This window comes from Pinus tabuliformis, chromosome 7, assembly GCF_031772625.1.
Source record: "Pinus tabuliformis cultivar Carrire ecotype Pingquan chromosome 7, CPIR1, whole genome shotgun sequence".
NCBI lineage: Eukaryota > Viridiplantae > Streptophyta > Pinopsida > Pinales > Pinaceae > Pinus > Pinus tabuliformis.
The window spans coordinates 814,351,102-814,372,993 of NC_142293.1; the positions used below are offsets into that span (position 1 = coordinate 814,351,102).

General features: G+C 40.4%; 1 protein-coding gene across 1 annotated transcript; it reads right to left on the reverse strand.

Annotated features, from left to right (window-relative positions):
- Positions 1–3,679: 3,679 nt before the first annotated feature.
- LOC149250083 (xyloglucan endotransglucosylase protein 1-like) lies at positions 3,680–5,190 on the reverse strand. Its single transcript, XM_089458909.1, has 4 exons — positions 4,835–5,190; positions 4,607–4,707; positions 4,321–4,514; positions 3,680–4,234 (listed from the first exon to the last, which is right to left on the reverse strand). Exons 1-4 carry the CDS (start codon positions 5,001–5,003, stop codon positions 3,874–3,876), a joined length of 825 nt encoding a protein of 274 aa, XP_089315035.1. The 5' UTR covers positions 5,004–5,190; the 3' UTR covers positions 3,680–3,873.
- Between the last annotated feature and the right edge of the window lie 16,702 nt (positions 5,191–21,892).

Here is a 21,892-nt window from a genome sequence, read left to right on the forward strand (position 1 = left end):
TAAATCAAAGCATATTCCAATTAAGTACCATTTTGTAAGACAGGTTATCACTGAAAGGGGAGTCTCTCTTGAAAAGGTGCATACAAAGGAGAATTGTGCAGACATGTTCACGAAACCAGTTTTGTTAGAGAAGCTACGCTGGTGTTTGGCTTCTCTTGGCTTGCAGAAAAGATAAAATAATAATAAGAGGGCATCAGGCTAATTGTTGTCAAGGTGGAGATTGTTGAGATTTTCTGTTTTACATAAGATAGGCAAAATCTCAGTGGACGACAACAATAGGAATCAGTTCCTAGATTAGCTCCAGGTTGTTGGGAGATGATTAATGCCTCCTATATTTGATGTGAGTGAGTTAATGAGGTTTTTAGATTCTCTTTGCTATATAACAGGCAACCATTCGGATTGTTTGCTATGAGGGTGAGAGTTTATGTAATCTCATGTTTGATTAATAAGATTGCCGATGCCTATGTTGTGTGGACGTAGCCCAGATTGGTTGGGTGAACCACGTTAATTCCTGTGTTTTATGTGCTTGATTTATCTGTTGTGTATTTGATTTAATTCTGCTGTGCATCTAATCTCCAACATCGGGAAGAGTTATTGGTGTTTGTTTCGATTATCAAAATTTCTGTGGTATTTAGTTTTCAAAGATAAACAGTTGCCGAGGAATCAAATTTTAACTGTAGTCACAAAGATAAGAGATTAATTTTCCACCTTGGAAAAATATTCGCAACTTTGGGGGAAAGGACATTGATATTTTTTCAGAAGAAAAAGCATAAAATATTATATAAGACATATAAAGAAATAGATACATTTGCCAGATATACTTTTATAGGGTTAATTTAGCGGACTTAGGATTCCAAAAATTTGGCCAGGCCATTGAGCTAACACAAGTACCATACAAAAAGCATGATAATCAGATGCATTTGCTGACATAGGAGCATAAAGATCTTTCCAAAGAGAAACAAAATTCAGAAGCTTGTTCTAGATATTCCAAAACCACCAGTCATAATCAGCGCTGGAGGGAAGAAAAAGACCAATATACTAGAGACAGGAGCAAAAATAAAAACAAAAAAGATTTGAAATTAAAAGTCTGGTAAGGAAAAGTCCTGGATAGGGAATATTTCCTCGCCAGACTTTACCTTCATGTACCATATACCTGGTTACAAAAGAAGATTCTGAGACCTGTAAATGTGCTGGATGGAGCATCCTTCCATTTTCCTCCATAGGAACCTGATTCTGTCCAACCAACCTGCAAGGTGAGGGCTGCTGATAAGGCTCTTTCCTTTTACAAAATCAGTCATGACTTTTGAATCTCCATGAATTGACACAAGCTGAATGTTAAAGAAAAGGCAAAAGGATAAAAGGCCATTGCCTCTTCTTTACTATTTGTGCCCTTTCCTCCATTCCAGGTAATGAGATATTGATCATTCTCATTTATGATAATGTGGATACCACAACCACATGAGCCATTTTGGGCAGCTCCATCGAAATACACTCTCGGGAGAGTTGATTGAGCGTGCTCCTTTTGATTACACTTTTTTTTCCTTTTGTGGTTTTTCTGGTAAGGAATCATAAAGAGTAATGATGTTTTGTAAGGTTCCCATAAAGGGCTCTATACTCTTCTCAAAAATAATTTTGTTTCTCCATTTCCATATACACCATAGAGAAATAATAACAAGAGGACTCCAAAATTCCTTTTGCCCACTCCACCATAGGAAAGCTTCTTTAGAAGAAGCATGAGAGATGTGAGGAAATTTATATAGCTTTGCCAGTTCTTTCCATAGTTACTGAGTTACATAGCAATTGAAGAACATGTGGAAGTTGCTTTCTTCATCAGACTTACATATTAAACAGAGTCCCGGGCCATACCGACATCTCTTTTTCAAATTCTCCCATGTTAAATTTTTATTGTGGAAGACCAGCCAGGAGAATAGAATCGCCTTGGGAGGACATCCCGATTTCCAAAACACTGGAGGGAAAATCGAGATTGGGGGAGCATTTTTTGACCCTATCATATTTTAATATATGTCCTTTATGCGAATCTATGAGATTCCTTTTAAGTCCTTCCAAATAAGAACATCATCATCCAACGATCGGTATATGCCACAGTTCCTCAAAAAAGTTCTGAGCCCTCTCCATTTCCGAGCTAGAAGATCCGACATCCCCATATTGTCCACCTCTTTCCAAAGAGGGAAAGGACCTTGCCATTCATCTATCAGCTTGTCCCAAGTGAAAATTCCTTTCCTATGAAAAAAATTTAGGAGAGTCTCTAGCAGAATGATTTCCTCCTGCACACCCATAAAAGGATCAATCCCAATGAGAATCCGGCTACCAGATTTAAAGCTCCAAGTTAAGTTCCTTAAGAAAAACTTTTCAATCCTGCAGAAACTGAGCCATATTGATGACCCATAGTTGGATCCGATTCTTCCCAACCTGAACCAGTAAGAGATATCTTTCCTTCCCATATATTTCTTTTTTATTGTATTGCACCAGGGACCTTCTCCATAAATCCCTCTCCATAGCGATTTGCATAACAATGATTTACCAAAACTTTGCAGATCCAACAGGCCCCATCCACCCAAATTCTTCGGCCATGAGATATCTGACAACTTAGATAGACTAAATTTTCTTTTTTCTGATTGGCCTCCCCATATGAAGTTGGCAGTTAATTTGTTCATCTTTTTGATAATGCTTGCGGGAAGGAAGAATAAATGAGCCCAATAAGCAGCTAGTTGAGTAAGAACTGACTGAGATAAAACAATTCTTCCAGCGATTGATAGGCATTTAAATTCCCATAACGATATCTTTTTGTAGTACCTGTCTATTAACTATTGCCAGTCCGGTTTTGAATAACCCTTTGCTTTTAGCTGGAATCCTAAATATTTTATACCATGTTGTATGGATCGCGTCTCTATTCCAAATAGAGTAGATAGCAAGTTTACAAAATCCATGCTGACATCATTATGGAAAAAGACTAACTTGTGTTCATTAATTTGCATCCCTGTGGCCTTTTGGAAGCGTCTTAAGATGTCATATAAGCATGTCCAGGTGAGCCTGCATTGCATTGCAAAGATGAGTATATCATCCACAAAAAGGTTGTGTGAGATATCATTGTTTCTACAGATCTTCAGGGGCTGGCATCTTTTGTCACTAACTGCCCTGTTTATGTGAAGACTGAGAGCATTCATTGCCAATATAAACAGTAAAGGAGATAGTGGGCAGCCTTGACGCAGCCCTCTTTCAGCTAGAAAAAAAGAGGATGGGATTCCATTCATTATAACTGCATAGTTTACCTTCTCAATACATGCCATAATCCACTCTATTATATTAGCTTCCAGACCAATCTTTGCAAGTAAACATCTCATGAAACCCCAATCTAAGCAATAGTATGCCTTATAGAGATCAATTTTGAGAATAACTGCTTCACTTTTTTTTTGAGTGCATGGAAAAAAAACTTTTTTGTGTGTTTGCAATCTTTTTAAAAATCCAATGTTGATCCTTTATTATAAAATTTGATAAAGTTATCTTGATTCTGTCAGCGATAATTTTCGAGATGATTTTGAAAGAAATGTTACAGAGGGATATCCGCCTGAACTGAACAACTAGGTGCTTGATAAATTCGATTAATCATCTGAATCAATTTTCAATTACAGAACAGTATCACTATATCCGCTTATAGACATTGTTGCTATACAAAACAAAATAATTAATTAATCTTCTGGATTATTACAGATTTTGTATGCAGAAATTTATGCGCTGGAAAACAGTGACAGAATGAATGTCAGAGAACAGAATACAAGAAAGAAAAGGATGGTTCAAAGAACAAGGCATCTAAAATACATCAATCAGACGACCGAGTACTTGAGTCAGGAATGCTCATTTGCATTCTGCAGGTAGCCCCTGGGGGAACCTCTTTGTGTCTGCACAGTAATCGTAGATCATATACTTATTTCGCACCCACTGGAGCTTCTGCTCTTGGTTTGAGTCCAAAGCCTCCTCTCCGGCAAAGTTGGAAGAAGAAGTAGCAGCATTGAAGTCACTGAAAGATGCAACAAAAGGGGCTTTAGTCCAGTCTGTCTTGACGAGGCCACCTCTAGTTGCCCAATCATCTGCATTCCAGAGGCTTGAATAGACCCTCATTGCTTGGCTCTTCGGATAGTGATAATTGCTATCCACTTTACCCAACTCTGTCTCCCTGTTCTTAAACACACGAACAGGAATCCCGTCCACAGACAATCTGAATAACAAACATGTAATTTCGTTATTTTGAGAGATTTTATCGTATTAATATTGAAGAGATTAATGACTAATTAGGATACATACGTAATTTGATTTGGTGTCCAGAGCACGGAGTAAGTGTGAAAAGCCATGGTTGGGTCAAACCACAGGTAGAATTGTTGCTCACGATTGCCAAGGCCTTGAGCGAAGATATTAGTGTGCATAATATAGGGATCTCCGGAAAGGTTGCCTAGAAATTCATAGTCTATTTCGTCGTGTTTGGGACCTTGAGACGACAGCTGTAATGAGGCATAAGAGCAACATCATGTTAGCATGATATAAGATATCGCGATATATAGGGCAGGGCAGGGCAGGGCAATATAATACATACATAATAGGCAGTAACTGTGCCTGCAGAATTGCCAGGTACCAACTTGATTTGCATATCAATTTTAGCAAACAGATAATCATTCTTGGATTGAAACCCAGAACCTGTAATCAAGAAAAGAAAGAAGGGAAGGACTAAGATGTCTACTTGTAGTATACTAAATATAGATGAAGATAAAATAAGAAAAGAACAGAGAATGATGCCATGGAAACCAAATTTACCCAATATTACCTGAAGTGTGATCCAAAGTAAGCTGCAATTGTTGGCCATTCTCAAGGATTTTACCGCGACCATTGCCCCATGTGACGTCGACGTCGTTGTAGAAATTTGCAGAAACAATTACAAGAAGACTCGACGTGATTAATAAGAAAAGAAAGAGGAGGGGCTTGCCCATCTCCATAAATTATGGATTAATAGAAATAAAGGAGCTTGAATTTGAGATCCAAATGCCGATTAATGCAAGGAGCACGAAAAAGGATAGGAGTAGAATAGCTCGAGATGTACGTGCGCAAAGAAATAGTAGTGCAAGGAATGAATAAAGAAACAAGTATTAGGCTCAAATCGCTGTGGGCGATATATGGTTTGGGAATGACGCTCAATTGGGTTTATATAGAAAAGAAATGGGAGTGGGCAGTGTATAAACGAGGGAGCGAAGGAAACAACGAGAAGTATACAGCTGTAGCGCAGGCAGACATTGAATGGTCTAATGCCGTGTTTGACTTGCCTTTGTGTGGAAGACATGGGCTTGTCTTATCTCATCCCATAAAGCAAAGCGCGAGCAACGGCTCTATCCGGCCACCCAGATTGAATACCAAGGACGAAGGAACCATCTGAGAACAAAGCAAGACAATGACACGTGTACAATCGGGCACATTGAATGATCGAATAGACACAGCCGGGCTCACTGAATGATTGGTGCCCTTGGCCTTGGTCTCTGTGGAATCCAAAGTTGATATTTACGATCGTGCGTTCCAACCCAACTCAACTCAATCTCTTTCTTGGGCATGGCCCATTTTTGGTGATGTATCATAATTATATTGTTTTAAATGCAAGTAAGTACGCCCGAGGAGAGAGTCATCCAAACCATTGGAATCTCCATCCAATTCAGTCGCTGCATCCAACTGGCATCTTGATTTTGCGTACCTCTCCTTCCTACTCCAACGCGGTTTGCTTTCAAGTAACTGCCATCACTAAAGACTTAGTGCCCTTAATTTCTTTATTGGATGTGGTCCTGTAGAATCAATTTGCAGCGTTCGGTGTACCTACTTTACGCTACTCGATTCGCTCAGAGTGTAGGAAAAAAAAATCAGATTTGACATCTTAAAAAATAAATGTTTTGTTAAACTTTTTGCCCCGGGAAAATCCTTCGTTTTTAACAACTCCATTTCATCTAATAATATCCACAAAATTATTCAATCTCCATTTCATCTCATAATATAAACAGAATTATTCAATGTTCTCGCAACCTGTACATTGAGTGAATCAATTTACTTTATCATAAATCGCTTATATGTCGGTAGTATCGACTTACATGAGTTGAAGTTTGGTCCATTCGACGGGCGGGATAGCTTGTTTGATAATCTTGATAACATCCCCTGATGGCGCGTATGTTTTGATAGTACCGATAACATCACGTAAGACCATTTCCCAGGTTTACCCACTCTAAATATTGTGAAATTGCAAAGCTCGGTCAGACAATAGTGTCCATATCTAGAATTTTAAATGGATAACACTTAAACTATGTTATTTATGCACTTTTTATAACTCCATAATTTCATATATATATTCAAACTCTATTTTGGTAGTTTAGATTATGCGTTGTTCTCTACATTTTCCAATTGCACAGATTACAACTGTCCTCATTGTAACGATTAAGTAAGGAACCAATTTATCTAAAACTCATCAATGTTTTGTTGAATTTTGGTACTGCATACATATTTAGTCAGTATGTCGTTTTAAATTAAAGGGAAATTATTTTGTTTTTAAATTGTAAAAAAATAATAATAAAAAACATTTCTACATTCTTATCTCTAGACAAAATGGTCCATCTTTAATACATTAATCTATGATGTCTCCCTAATGTATCTTACAATTTAATAAAATACAAAATAATCATTAATAAATTAAAAATAACCATATTCAAATCAACCTCCAAATAAAGGAAATTTTTTTAATTCTATCCATTTATCTAAAAGGAAATATACAACATGCTGGCCAAAAAATAAATTAGTAATATTTTAATACATTAATTTAATATCTCTCCCTAATATATCTTACAATTTAATACAATACAAAATAATCATTAATAAATTAATAACCATATTCAAATCAACCTCCAAATAAGAGAAGTTTTTCTAGTTCTATCCATTTATCTAAAAGGAAATACACAACACCATGCTTGTCAAAAGATAAATCATTAATATGAAGTTACTTATGGAAAGCTCTTTTCATTTGGTTAACTATTTATTACTTTGCAAACTTTTAGAAGGATATGTATGTGTATAAAGTTCAATGGCATGGGCCTATACATTTACAGAAAATTCGATCTAGTGGGTTTATATATTTGTTCCTTTCGAAACTTCTGGAAGAATATATATTTGTAGAAAATTCAATGGCATGGTCCTATACATTTATTGAAAAATCAATCTCCTATATATCGATAGGAAGGTTATGTGTGATTTTTCTTGGGATGAAAGTGTTATTATTTTCTTTATCTATAATTGATTTTTAATTAGAAATTTTACAAAGTATTATTACTCTAATTTAAAGTGTATTTAAATTATAGTGTATTGGTTAATTATAGATTTGTGTAAAGATTTAGTATTGATTTGTAAATTATAATTGATATTTCACCAGATATTTCGTCACAGCGGATTTGATAAAAATATACTTAAAAACTTGAAAATCTAGAATCTTATGATTTATTTCTCTTTAGGTTTCTATATCTATAGATTATTGTTTATTGTGTGTGCATGCATATTAAAATATATGTAGAAAATAAAGAACAATAACATAAAAGCTCATAACCACATTTGATACAAGATATGTCCTGGAAAACCTTTTCGGGACAAAACCTGTAAGGACCTGCGGTTCGTGCGACGGGCAGAGCAACTCCACCGTGTGAAGGACTTGTGCGAAATGCAAAGTAAATGAACCTTGGATGAGTTTATAAGGTGTTGGGCGAGTTGAGGGGGTGGTCCCACGAGTTGGGCGGGCCGACCTTCCTCTTGGACGAGACAACACATTGTAAACGAGTCGGCTTGGGTGTTGGGCGTAGGTCGGTCAAGTGACATAACCAGCCACCTGCCCATATATATTGGCGTGCATTTGTGGAGGTAAAGGAATCATTCGATCATCACGAATGCGATCAAAGGAGTTCTGCAGTGCGTGGATGAACTCGCACTTTGGGCGGAACTCGGGTGAAAAACTCGTGCAGAAAACTTGGGTGAGGTCGTTCAGGCAGAACTCGGGTGAGGTCGTCGGGCAGAAAACTCGGGCAAGGTCGTTGGGCAGAAAACTCGAGTGAGGTCGTTCGGGCGAATTGGGCGAGGTCGTCGAGCGGCTTGGGCGATGTCGTTCGGGCGGGCCGGGTGAGGTCGTCGGGCGAGCTGGGTGAAGTCGTTTGGGCGAACCGGGTGAGGTTGTCGGGCGACCCGGGTGAAGTCATGTGGTGAATCGGGTTAAAGAGTTTGGGTGGACAAGTTCGGGTGAACGAGTTTGGGTGAACGGGCGGCCGGGTGAGGGCGCGCCATGCATGCCGAAACGAAGAATCATGCGAACGGCGACTTGGGTAGGGCGCATCGTACACGATGAAACGGTGAAGTGTTGGAGTTGTGAACGGAGGTGTGACTCGTGCGGAGGCGCTCGTGTGTAGCGACGTGGTTACGACAAGGCGTGCCCAAGTTGGGCAAACAACACGATCATGCGATGAGGTGAATGATGGGTTGGTGAGTCGTGCGGAAGCGCTGACGAGTTGGGCAACTGATTTTGCTGAAGTTGGAAATTTGGTTAAGTGTAAATTTGGGGTTTCCTAAGATTTAACTTGTACTTATAAAACAAGATTTTATATATTGATTCGGGCAGACTCATATTGCAGGGAGTTGCCCCTCCCTCTATAATGTTGTGCAATTGTATATGTGTTAATTGTTGTTGATGATGAATATGTATGGGTTTTCATCTATATAAAGGATAAATATAATACTTGTTAACAAAAAAATAAACTAAGTATCGAATGTTAAGGTGTAGTCCATGAACATAAGTATTGGTGAAAAGAAAGTGTTTGGTGGTGCCGCACCTCGCTATAAGCGGTTGAAAGACTACCGCAGGTGTAGGGGCATGACAGTTGGTATCAGAGCTGGTGAAGTGCAAAGGGGATTTGCGGAAGAAGCTGATCCCACTGTCACTTCGTGACAGGTGGTATCAGAGCTAGTGCCGGGGAGCTGGTGCTGGTGTTGAAGCGTTGAAGCTGATACACACCTGCACTTTGTGACAGGTGGTATCAGAGCTGATTCAGGGGGAGTGCAAGCGAAGGAAGCTGATCTCACCAACAGGTGGAATCAAGAGCTGGTTCAGTTTTGCCAAGAACCTAGTGAATGGTGAAGAAATCTGAACACGTGATTCAGGTTGCAGGAAAGTGGATGGCCGAGATGGTAGAAGAACCTCTGGCAGGTGAATCTAGCCATGATGCAAGTGAAGCTTTCCGATACAAGGTATTGGAACTAATGAGCAGATGGAGTTCTGAATGGGCTTCAATGAAGGCCAAGAACATGATGATTCGGGAGGGATGTTCGAATATCAAAGAAGAGCTTGAAGAGCTGAAGGACCAATACGGGGATGTTGCAGATATGAGAACGGTGGAGGATGAACTTGAGATTGATCAAGTTGGACCAGGATCGTGCAGTTTGTAGACATGGATGGATACTCACATGGAGGAGCCTCATGATGATGATGTAAGTATTATTGATACTTGTGTTTCATTTGAGCATTTGGTAGATGGACCGTATGCAAGGAAGGGCAAAGTTAGTTTGCCGATGCAAGAGAGCATCTTACCATGGATGTCTACAATGAGACCTTGTATGGAGGAGCAAGGATTGATTGTTGCAGGACTTGTTGGGGTTATTTGTGACCTTATGATAGATACAAGGGCCCGTGACAAGGGAGGAACATGATGATCATTGTGGAGGAATGGGTCATGCTTTAGCCACATGGAAAAATTGGCTAAGTGCCCGACATGACTCATGGACAGATTGGAGGAGGGCACACACTTGAGTTGCTTGGGTGGAATTCTCATGGTCTAGACCAAGAGCAAGTCTTGGTGGAACCTTTAGTGGGGGAGCTATGATGGAGAGACTCATGTGATGATGATATGGTTGGGTGACCGAGCTCACTAGATCGAAGATTGCAGGCTTGGATGAGGATGACCGATTGCTGTGATGGGTCTACCTAGTTGGACTACATGGGCAACTTAGTCATGGACATCATGTTGGAGACATGGAGCATGGCAATCTTATGCAGGGACATTATGCAGGAGCACTTGTAGAGACTTATGGGCATCCAAAGAGGAGTGCTAAGGCAGGGATGTTGTGTAGGTGGATTTGTTGGTGTGACATGGAGACTTAACCACTTTTGACACATGGGAGCTGATTGATCTATGATCATGGGCAACACATGGATATATGAGACAGGTGTATACTTGTTTCTATGGCAGACTTGAGGGATGACACATACAAATATGATGGAGGTTGCTTCATGGACCTGGATGTGGCACATCGAGAGTCGGGATTTTGATGAGATGATCTCTTCACTTTGAGGAGATGGATGTTTTGTAGATGGATGATGTTGGGATGGATGCAGCTGATTTCATGCAACACATTGGTACCAAACATCATGGACAACATGTTGCAGACGAGATGGAGGTTACTTCATGGACCTGAGCATGGCTTATACTTGTATGGAGATGGATTCTTGATCGAGTTGAGGATGTGACAGGGTGTTCTGAGAAACGACTGATGATGGCATGAGGATGTGCATTCTCATGGGTTGAGCATGACAGTTGGATTAGCTACCCAACTAGTTCGAGCCATGAGGGAGCTCAGTGTGCAGAGATGTGTTAGCATTTGTTGGAATATCATGGCAGCAGTTCACATGAGGATGACACATGATGAGTTCAACACGATGTGTTGCAATTGGCATGTAGCTTGAGATGGAGGGGCCAGCCTTCCACGATGGAGAGCAGCATGTGGAGATTGTGACAGGGTGGTTGATGATCATGGATTGAGATGATCTTCCGATGCATGACATACTGATGGAGTATATGCCTTGTTATGGATATCTTGGTGACAGATGGTTGCCGGGATGAGATATTGTCGAGGACGATAATGACTTTAAGTGGGGGAGGATGTAAGGACTTGCGGTCCGTGCGATGGGCAGAGCAACTCCACCGTGCGAAGGACTTGTGTGAAATGCGAAGTAAATGAACCTTGGACGAGTTTATAAGGTGTTGGGTGAGTTGAGGGGGCGGTCCCATGAGTTGGGCGGGCCGACCCTCCTCCTGGGCGAGACAACACATTGTAAACGAGTCGGCTTGGGTGTTGGGCGTAGGTCAGCCAGGTGACATAACCAACCACCCACCCATATATATTGGCGTGCATTTGTGGAGGAAAAGGCATCATTCGATCATCAAGAGTTCGATCAAAGGAGTTCTACAGTGTGTGGATGAGCTCGGACTTTAGGCGGAACTCGGGTGAAAAACTCGTGCAGAAAAATCGGGCGAGGTTGTTCAGACAGAGCTCGAGCGAGGTTGTCGGGCAGAAAACTTGGGCGAGGTCGTCGGGCAGAAAACTCGGGTGAGGTCGTTCGGGGGAGGTCGTCAGGCGACCTGGACAATGTTGTTCGGGAGAGTCGGGTGACCTGGGTGAAGTCGTTCGGGCGAACCGGGTGAGGTTGTCAGGTGACTCGTGTGAAGTCATGTGGCGACTCGGGTGAACGAGTTCGGGTGGATGAGTTCGGGTGAACGAGTTTGGGTGAACGAGTTTGGGTGAACAGGTGGACGTGCGGATGGGTGGTCGAGTGAGGGTGCACCGTTCACGCCAAAATGAAGAATCGTGTGGACGGGCAACGTAGGGCATGCCATGCATGACGAAACGGTGGAAACAGTGAAGTGTTGGAGTTGTGAACGGAGGTGTGACTCGTGCGGAGGTGCCCATGTGTGGTGACTTGGTTACGACGAGGCGCGCACAATTTGGGTAAACAACATGATCGTGCGACGAGGTGAACGAAGGGTTGGTGAGTCGTGCGCCGACCATGCGGAGTCGCCGACGAGTTGGGCAACCGAGTTTGCCAAAGTTGGAAATTTGGATAAGTGTAAATTTGGGTTTTCCCAAGATTTAACTTGTACTTATAAAAGAAGATTGTATATATTGATTCGGGCAGACTCATATTGCAGGGAGTTGCCCCTCCCTTTATACTATTGTGCAATTGTATATGTGTTAATTGTTGTTGATGATGAATATGTATGGGTTTTCATCTGTATAAAGGATAAAGATAATACTTGGTAACAAAAAAAATAAACTAAGTATCGAATGTTAAGGCGTAGTCCATGAACATAAGTATTGGTGAAAAGAAAGTGTTCGGTGGTGCCGCACCTTGCTAGAAGTGGTTGAAAGACTACTGCAGGTGTAGGGGCATCAAAACCTGTCAAGCCCACGAGTTGTGACTTGTGATGTGCGACGAGTTGGGTGAGCGCTCCCGATTATGTGTGATGAGTCGGGTGAGCGACGAGTCAACGGTGCGATGAGTTGGTGAACGGGTGCATCGGGTGCGACGTTTGTGCAATGTTGGGACGAGTTGGCAAGGTGTGACGAGCCAACACAGGTGTCGAAAAACTGATATTCAGGAATTCGACTAAGTATGGTGAACTTCGTGTGAAGGCGCCTTATACCATGCGAGCTAGGCATGTGGACCCGATGGGGTGACTGTATGGGTTGGCCGACAGGCAAGGTGAGGGCAAGCCGACGTGATGAGTGGACAAGCTGACCGAATAGACAGGTTAGCCTAGGCAGGTTGACCCATGGTTCACCCATGAGTTAGTGTATATATGGGTGAGCATTGGATGGAGGAAAGGCATCATCAAATCAAGAAAAGTCTTCAAGGGGCAAGTTAAGCAAGTTAGCAAGGTGTAGTAGACGCATAAGAGGAAAGGAGAAGTCCAGGCAGGTGGCTAGACCGAAGCACAAAGTCGAGAGTTAAAGGTCGCTGCGTGTTGGCGAGTTGGGCCACAAGTTGGTGGGTGGACAAAACCACAAGAGGGCAGGCGAGTTAGGTCACAGGTTTGGCGGGTGGATAGAACTGCAAGTCGGGCGGGCGAATAAGCCACAGGCGGGCAGGTGAGCTACAAAGGATAGTAGATGGGCGAGTTAGTTCGGGCGCTGCGGCGAGTTGGGCGGGGCGACCCCTGGTTGGGCGGTGCGCCCGCAACACGTGAACATGGGTCGGGTAGAACGAGCTATGGGCAGGAGCACCCGTGGTTGGAGCGAACAGAAGTATGGGCGGACGCATTCAGGTTGACACAGTGGAATGATGTGTGGGTAGGTTGCGGGTGTGCGCTAGGTGGGCGACACGTCAGGCAAGGCCACATGGTGGCATTCGGTGGTAGTGTGGAACGGTTGGGCGCATGGGCAGATGAAGTATTGAGATGAACAGTGGAGGGTGACTCGGTGGACACCTTTGCCCGATGAACAGTGTGTTGGGTGTCCCAACCTGGTGAAGGGCGGGCACACCTGAATGACAGTTTGTGCAAGTTGCACAGTGGCGCAGGCCGAGTTGTGAAAGTTAACCGATTTTTGTGAGTTGGAACTTGGGGTTCGCCTCCAAGTGTTAATTTTATGTAAACTGAATATTATCATTATTATTGTGGACAGACCCATTCTCAGGGAGTTTCCCCTCCCATTATTTATCCGCTGTGCATATGTGTTAAAGTAATAATGATGATGAAAGCTATATGAATGTATGTTTTCTGCTGTGCTTGTGAAAGTTATACTTATAAAGTGAAAAATAAACTAAGTATGGAATGTTAGGCGTAGTCCACACTTGAAAGTATTGGTGAAAGAAATCGGGTGGTGGTGCCACACCCCCCTTCGTGTGGTTGAAAGACTACCGCCAGGGTAGGGGTATGACAAAACCAAACTAGAAGGTGAGGTCGCTCTTCTTTCTTTTCTCTAAATAGAACATGGTCGTGACTACCAAGAAGTAAGGCATGTTGACAACTAATCCAAAAGGATTGGGATTATTGTAAATATTGTAAATAGTTTAATATTTTGGTTATGAATTGGAGAAAACCAAGAGACATTGCAATTGGAATCCCAAGAGTCTCTCCACTCATGTATATATTCATTCTTTCATGAATGCAATACAAAAGACGCATTGCGCAGTTACCAATGCCTGGTCTAACATGGTATCAAAGCACATGCCCAAAATTAGTTCATTTATGTTGTAACTCCTATTTTCCCGCCACTATACTCTGTGTTGTTATATGTCTTGAGTCCTATGTCCTTTATCTACTAGTGTATACACTGATTTGAATGCATATAGGTAAATCGTGGCACTAAACTATGTGCTACGTCGAATGAAGAATATGTTGGTTGTGAAAGAAAAACTATGAATTTGAAGCCCACAAAATCTGGTTGTGTTACTTCTTTGCATTGAATTAAAGGCTTGAAATCCGTGAAGAATATGTGAGTTGGCCTTCTGCATTTTTTTTTAAATTGTGGCTCCTGATGTTGTTGTTGAACATTGTGAAACTCGTTGACTAAGCTAGAAAGACCGTGTAATCATTGCATAAGGACGACTATGAAATCTTGTGTGGTGAAATCTCTATGTTTGCAAATGTGCAGTTACTCTTGCGTTTAATTGAGTATGCTATGTTGTAATGGTATGTATGGTTCTACGTTGATTTGAGTGATGGCATTGTACAAATTTAAGCTCTGTGTCAAAGTTTTTATGGACAACCATTTGAAGGATGTAAACATGATCGATAACTTATATATGTAGAAATTAATGTGTAGATTCAAAATTGCTCATGAAATTTACTAAATCACAAGACTTGAAGCTACTCTACTCATCTGTGGAAGTTAATTCACCATCTAAAACAAGAATCATTGACATGCAAAAGGAAACATCACACATACATAGAGATTTATCTAGGGGAAAGAAACTATTCAAAACCCCTTACTATATGTATTGCATTAATCAAAGAATAGAGAAGAAATACAATGTCTGCTCAAGCATGAGCACACCCTGCACTAGTATAGACTATCTCTTTGCTTGATTGACTAAACCTGGCCCAACACTTAACCAATTTTTTAATCTCCAAGCTCATATTTCCTTGCATTGTTCCCTTGGGAATTAGCCCCTATTATTTAGGAATTTCACACCAAGGAATTGTGCAATTACCATAGGCAAATCCTCTGACTACATGCACCACCTGTACAACTTGGATTAGTTTACAACTGATAGTACACTGCCCTTGAACTCTAATATCAACTCGGTAATTCAAATTGTCTACATGCAACAATTATTTTCGGTTGATTGATCAGTGAACGAGTTGATCAATTAGTGTGGTTGAAGTTACACACCTGCAACTTGACCTCCACTAGTTCTTTTGAAATATATTTCTACAAATTATCAATTAATCATGTAGAACTGAAATCAAGTGTCTCCAACTCATTTTTACTAAGTTAACTAAGTGACAATGGCCATGTCACTTCAGTTAATTGCCTCCAAGTATTTTGCTGAAATTGAAATTCGAATTTTAATCTAGTTTGACCAAGGCAAAGTCAAAACTAGATTTTCTTGTTGCATTTTCAACACTCCCTCTCAGCAAGAAAGAGATTGTTATATACCCCAATCTTGCTTCTTTGGAACACGAGTTCGCCTCTTGACAAGGCCTTTGTCAAATTATCGACATCTTGTTCCTCTATCGGATTGTATTATAACAACATGATCTGCCTCTGCACACAATCTCTTAGATGGTGATATCAGATGTCGATATGCTTGGATCGATCATGAAATACTGGATTCTCAGAGAGTTTAATACAACTCTGATTTTCATAGAAAATCATTGTATGATCCATCTTTTGACCAAATAACCCAACAAGAATCTATATCATCTAGATAGCCTCACATGTTGCTTGACTTGCAACCATGTACTCTGCTTCTCCTACGTTGAGTGCCACATATCCCTGCTTCCTGTTATACCATGAAACCATTAAGGACCTAACATTGAAAATTCCTTCTGAAGTTCTCTTCCTGTCCGATGGAGTCCCTTCCCAATCTGCATCTATGAAGAAGCTTCACTCTTTCCATTTGTACCAAATACCAAACTAGGTAGTGCCTCTAAGGTATCTCAATGCATGTTTGGTTGGCTTAACCATTGCTTGACTAAGCTAGTTAACTGTATAACACATGTACAGTCATGTGTTCACCAATTACACGAGTGAACCCACAAGTTGCCTGTAAGTGGTAGCCTCCACTACTTCACTTAAAGTAACATCCTCTTTCCTCCAGTTTCCTGCTAGAGGAGTCTCCATGGGTTTACACTTGTCCATGTGGAACCTCTGAAGTATCTCATTGGAATACTTTCCCTGAGAGACAAACAATTCGCCATCTCCTTGCCATACTTCAAATCTAAAGAAGTAGTGCATGAGGCCCATGTCCTTCATCTCGAACTCTCCTGCAAGGTCCTCCTTGCAAGATCTGATTAGTTTCTCATCACCAGTAAGGATCAAGTCATTGAAATATAAAACAATAATCAATAATTTACCTTCTACCACAATTTGATAAAGGTTTGCATCTGCTTCACTTTTGGTGAAGCCCAAACCGATGAGATAGTTATTGATCTTGGTATAACAAGCACCAGGTGCTTTCTTGAGTCCATTCAATGCTCGATCGAGTCTACACACATGCGACTCTCTGTCAAAGGTCTTAAACCCCTCTTCTTGTTCAATATACACGTTCTCCTCAATAACTCCATTGAGGAATGTTGTCTTCACATCCATCTAGTGGATATTCCATCGCATGTGCACTGATAATGCCAGAATTGACCTTATGGATGACTATGTTGCTACTAGAGAAAAGCTCGCCTCATATTCCATTCCCTCCACCTGATAGAACCCCTTGGCCACAAATATGGCCTTGTGTTTCTCTATGTTTCCATATGTTGCATGATTTACCTTGTAAATCCATCTCGAACCAACCACTAATTTTTTTGTTGGTCTTGGGACCACTTCCCAAACATTGTTTCTGTCAATGGAATCATATTCCTCTACTATAGCATCAACCCATACTAGTTTCTTTACAAATTCCTCAAATTAGGATGAATCTGTCTCTACCAGCTCACTCATCAAAGCCATGTAGCTAGTGTACTGATCTGGTGACCTCCTTTGCCTGCATTATGATGTGGGTGCTCCCACATTCTCTCTAGCATCCTGCAATAATTTTCCAGCTTCCCTGGTTCATTTATTTCCGTCTCTGTATGTCCATGCTTGAGTAGATGTCTCCATTCTTTGCCACTCTGCTTGTGGTTTCTCCACAACTTCCTAAGGTTCTTCCTTTGGAGCCAAAAGCTTTTGATAAGGCTGCAAATGAAGCTCCCTCTCAAGAGAAGACCTCATTTCCTTCTCCTCATCAAACTTCACATCTTGTCTTACCACTGTCATTCCAAGGGATGGAAAGTACATGCAATAGTTTTTAGGTGTATCAATGTACACCACAAATATTCCCAACTCTGCTGTTGACCCTAGATTTTTACTTGCTTCCTTGGAAAAATGACAATAAATTGACGATCCAATGATCTTGATGTGTGCCACATCTCATTTCTTCCCTGAAAAAGCTTCCTATGGTGTACTCATGCCAAGAATCCTATGAGGAATCCTGTTCTGCAAATAGACCGATGTGTTGCATGCTTCAACCCACAAGTGTAGAGGTAGGCTTTGGTCATGCAACATTGCTCGTGTTACTCCCACAATGCTTATTTTCTTCCTCTCAACCACCCCATTATGTTGTGGGTTATGGGGTGCTGTTAAATCCCGTCGAATGCCTTCGAACATAATTTTTTAAACTCATTCGACACGTACTCACCACTGTTATCACTCGTGAGAGCCTTCACTTTCCTACCAATTTCTTTCTCAACAAGTTCTTTAAACTCAACAAATTTGGAGAATGTTTGGTCTTTCTTCTGCATGAAGTAGATCCAACACTTTTGTGAGAAATCATTTAAAAATATAACATAATACCTATGCTTGGTAGTGGAGGCAGTCGAGAAAGGTCCACAAACATCAGAGTGGATCCTTTCAAGGATTGCATATGCCTTGGTGTCCCAATCATTGAAGGTGTATTTTGTGTAGTTCCCCAATGTACACCCTTTGCATGTATCCTACTACTCTATTTCTCCTTTGGGGAGGCTTGTAGAAATATGTTGCATGATCTTTAAAGCACCATGATGGAAATGACCAAGTCTTCTATGCCATAATTTGTCGACATATCAACTCTGCACCTTCTCTGCTTTTGTGGTCACTGTTGCATAGTCTTCCACATCCAATTTGCAGAGGTTCTTCACTCGAACCTCGATCTGCTTCACTTGTCTCGTGTCGATAAGTCTCAGGAAATCCTTCCCTTTACTGAATATCACATCGTAGACATAGTCTTCCAACACATCTATGGAAATTAGGTTCTTCCTCAGATCAGATACAAATATCACATCCTTGAGCCTGAGAAGGGAGATGAACTCCCTATGAAAAGTAATTGTAGCAATCAGTTATGATATACCTTCCATAATCTCCCATCTCGATATGCATATGGAGATCCTTCTACAAGTCACTAGAAAATTATTTGTTTCGCATCATGTGGAATGAGGCATCCTTGTCCAAATACCACACACTACCCATCACTATGCTTTCCATGCATGTAATGAGGGTAAAATCAAGTTTGAACTATGAAGCAATGGCTTCACCTGATACTCCTCCTACAGTCTTATTACTTTCTTTCTTGTGTGGACACTTCATTACATAGTGCCCAAATTCATGACAATGAAAGCACTTGATTCTGGACAAGTCTTTGTTCTTGCCCCCTTGACTCGAATCTGTTTTGGATTGGATTTCTTCCTCTTCCCTTTCTTTGCCTTTCCAGCCAAGGCATAGTTCTCCTCATCCTCACCCTTGGATGAGGTCCCATCTCTGGTTCTCTGAATGATCTCCTCTTGTACCAAATTGAACCACAAGCATTCCCAATTTGGTAGCTTCTCCCTCCCCTTCACTAAATCTTAGTAATTGTGCCAACTCTTGGGAATGCCTAGAAGGGATAGGATAACAGAATCATCCCTTACTACAGTAAGACCAACTTGACCAAGTTCATCACAACATTGTGAGAACCTGCTCACGTTCTGTGGAATGGTCTCGTTCCTATGTATCTTGATATTTTGAAGCTTGTCCTTGGGTGCCAATTTCTTGTGGTCACTACTACTCTCGAACAAATTTGTCAGTGCTTGCCACATTGCATATGGAGCCTCTTCACATGGATATTGGAGACAATATTGTATTGTAGTCCCTCCAATATGATCCTCCTTACCTTAGCAACATATTTCTTCCAAGATGCTAGATTCTGAGCATTAGCTGCTGGTGGTTTTAGAATATAAATATCAATGATTTCCTTCAACACATTATCCTCTAGTACTGCCTCCATTCAGTCATTCCATGCAACATAATTCTATCTTCCCTCAAGGGCATACTCGAGCCTTAGTCTATTGAAAGCCAACTTCTTAGTCCTAAAGAAAACCTGCAACCTGATCTGCGACCTCAAACCTCCTGCAATGACAACTTCAAAATATCTGCTCTACAGTGATTCCAACTGTGATACCATGTAGAAATTAATGTTTTAGATTCAAAACTTCCCATGAAATTTACTAAATCATAATACTTGAAGCTACTCTACTCATCTACGAAAGTGAATTCACCATCTAAAACAAGAACCATTGACATACAAAAGGAAAAATCACACATACACAGATATTTATCTAGGGGGAAGAAACTCCTCAAAACCCCTTACTATCTGTATTGCATTAATGAGAGAATAAATAAGAAATACAATGCTTTCTCAAGCTTGAGTACACCCTGCACTAGTATAGACTATATCTCTTCATGGCTGATTGAACCTGGCCCGGCACTTAGCCAATTTTTCAAGCCTCCGAGCTCTTATTTCCTTGCGTTGTTCCCTTGGGAAATTTCCCCTATTATTTAGGAATTTCACACCAAAGAATTATGCACTTACCATAGGCCAATACTTTGACTTCATGCACCACCTATACAACTTGGATTAGTTTACAACTGATAGCACACTTCCATTGAACTCCATTCTCAACTGGGTAACTCAAATTATCTGCATGCAACAATTATTTTTGGTTGATTGATCAGTTGATTGGTTGATCACTCAATGTGGTTTAAGTTACACACCCACAACTTGACTTCCACTAGTTCTTCTAATAGTTAAAACTAGTTAAACTGACAATAACTCAAATTAACTTAAATATATTGCTACAAATTAGAAATCAATCATGTAGAACTAAAATCAAGTGTCTCCAACTCGAATTTACTAAGTTAACTGAGTGGAAAGAGCCATGTCACTTCAGTTAACTACCTCCAAGTATTCTGCTGAAATTGAAATTCTAATTTTAATCTAGTTTGACCAAGACAAAGTCAAAACTAGATTTTCTTGCTGCATTTTCAACAATATATATTTTATTTCCATGGTATATATAATGTCTCATGCATAAGTAATCTTATGAAAGCATTGTTTTTTAAATGAGCACATATGTGATGGCATATAAAATTCGTTGAGCTCCTTTTTAATGGGAATATGTTATATGCTATAAAATTATAGCATGGTATATGGCATGGTTTTGAAGATTGTATATGGTTCATATATATGATGATTTATATATATGGTGTAGCTATTATTTAAATCATTGAAATACATTACAACGGTTCTTTGAAGAAAATTGCAAACATATTAGTTTTCTGTTACTAGTATTTTAATTATTTTGATGCTAGTTCAGATTTTATGATGCATTCACTCATGTCCATAGTTGGGGTAGTTATCTCTAGAAAAGAGAACTACCATGAGTGGTCCAGGAAGATAAAACATACATTGAATTTTAATGAGATGTGGAAAGGATTTTGTGAAGGCAAATGAGACAATCCACCTGGGAAACACACTTCTGACAAAGAGCTTGCCATCTGAGAGAACAAGCAAAAAAAAGGAAAATTCCTTGATTGTAGCATTAGTCAATGAAGAGGTGAGTCATTATATTATACCATTCAAAAATGATTTTGAAGCTTTAAATAAGTTGAAGGATTTATATGACTCACACTCTAAGCTTGAAGTTGTTGAATTGATGATCAAACTGTTAAATTTAGAATTGAAGGATGATGATCCTCTTTCCTTAATCTTTGGAATAAGAGTCATTATGCATGATATAGAAGCCATTGGTTTCAAATTGGCTTTTCCTCTCATAACTTTTGTCAAGGCATTGTATCCCACTTATTCCCATTATCTTGAGTCATTATAGGCTAGTGGCAAACTTAAGGAGGTTTCCTTTGACTCTCTCGTGGAGAATTTTGTTGAGAGAGAGAATGAATTTGGGAAGAAAAAGACAATTTCTCAGTCTCCTGAAGAAGATGCATGCCTCACACAAAAAGATAACAATTAGACATAGGATTATTCTAGAGGAAGAGGTGGCAGAAGAGGATGAGGAAGGAAGAATAATAGAGGCAGGGATGGAAGACATTTCTAAGGAGAAATACCTTATCTTCATTGCATATGGTGTAAAATAAATGGACATGATTCTTCCACATGTAAGATATCATGGGACATGATAAGATAGGAAAGGGATGAACAGAAAGGAAAATCATCAGATAAAGCGAAAGGTAAAGCAGCTGAATCCACTCATTATGTTGTAGCACATTATAACATTGGAGTAATTGAAGACTTATTTCATGCTTCACTTGCTTCATGGAAAGATGCTTGGTTGCATGATTCAAGAGAAACTTGCCACATGAATTTTACAAGAGATTTATTTAAAGAATTCACTGACATTGTTTATGGAGCGATCTACTTTGCAGATAAGTCAAAAACCTTGGGCTTGGCGCCATCAGGCTCAAACTGTTAGGTATTCTAGACTTTCTTCTACATGATGTTCTCTACCTCCCGAAGTTGTGGAGAAACTTGTTGTTTTTTGTTTAC

What these genes read in the sequence shown, in the direction of transcription:
- LOC149250083 (XM_089458909.1), bottom strand. Translation starts at nt 5,003, where the DNA reads ATGGAGATGGGCAAGCCCCTCCTCTTTCTTTTCTTATTAATCACGTCG. An exon ending in GCACAGTTACTGCCTATTAT is followed by an intron (nt 4,515 to 4,606) that starts GTATGTATTATA and finishes GCCTCATTACAG; the next exon opens with CTGTCGTCTCAAGGTCCCAA. An exon ending in TGGACACCAAATCAAATTAC is followed by an intron (nt 4,235 to 4,320) that starts GTATGTATCCTA and finishes TTTGTTATTCAG; the next exon opens with ATTGTCTGTGGACGGGATTC.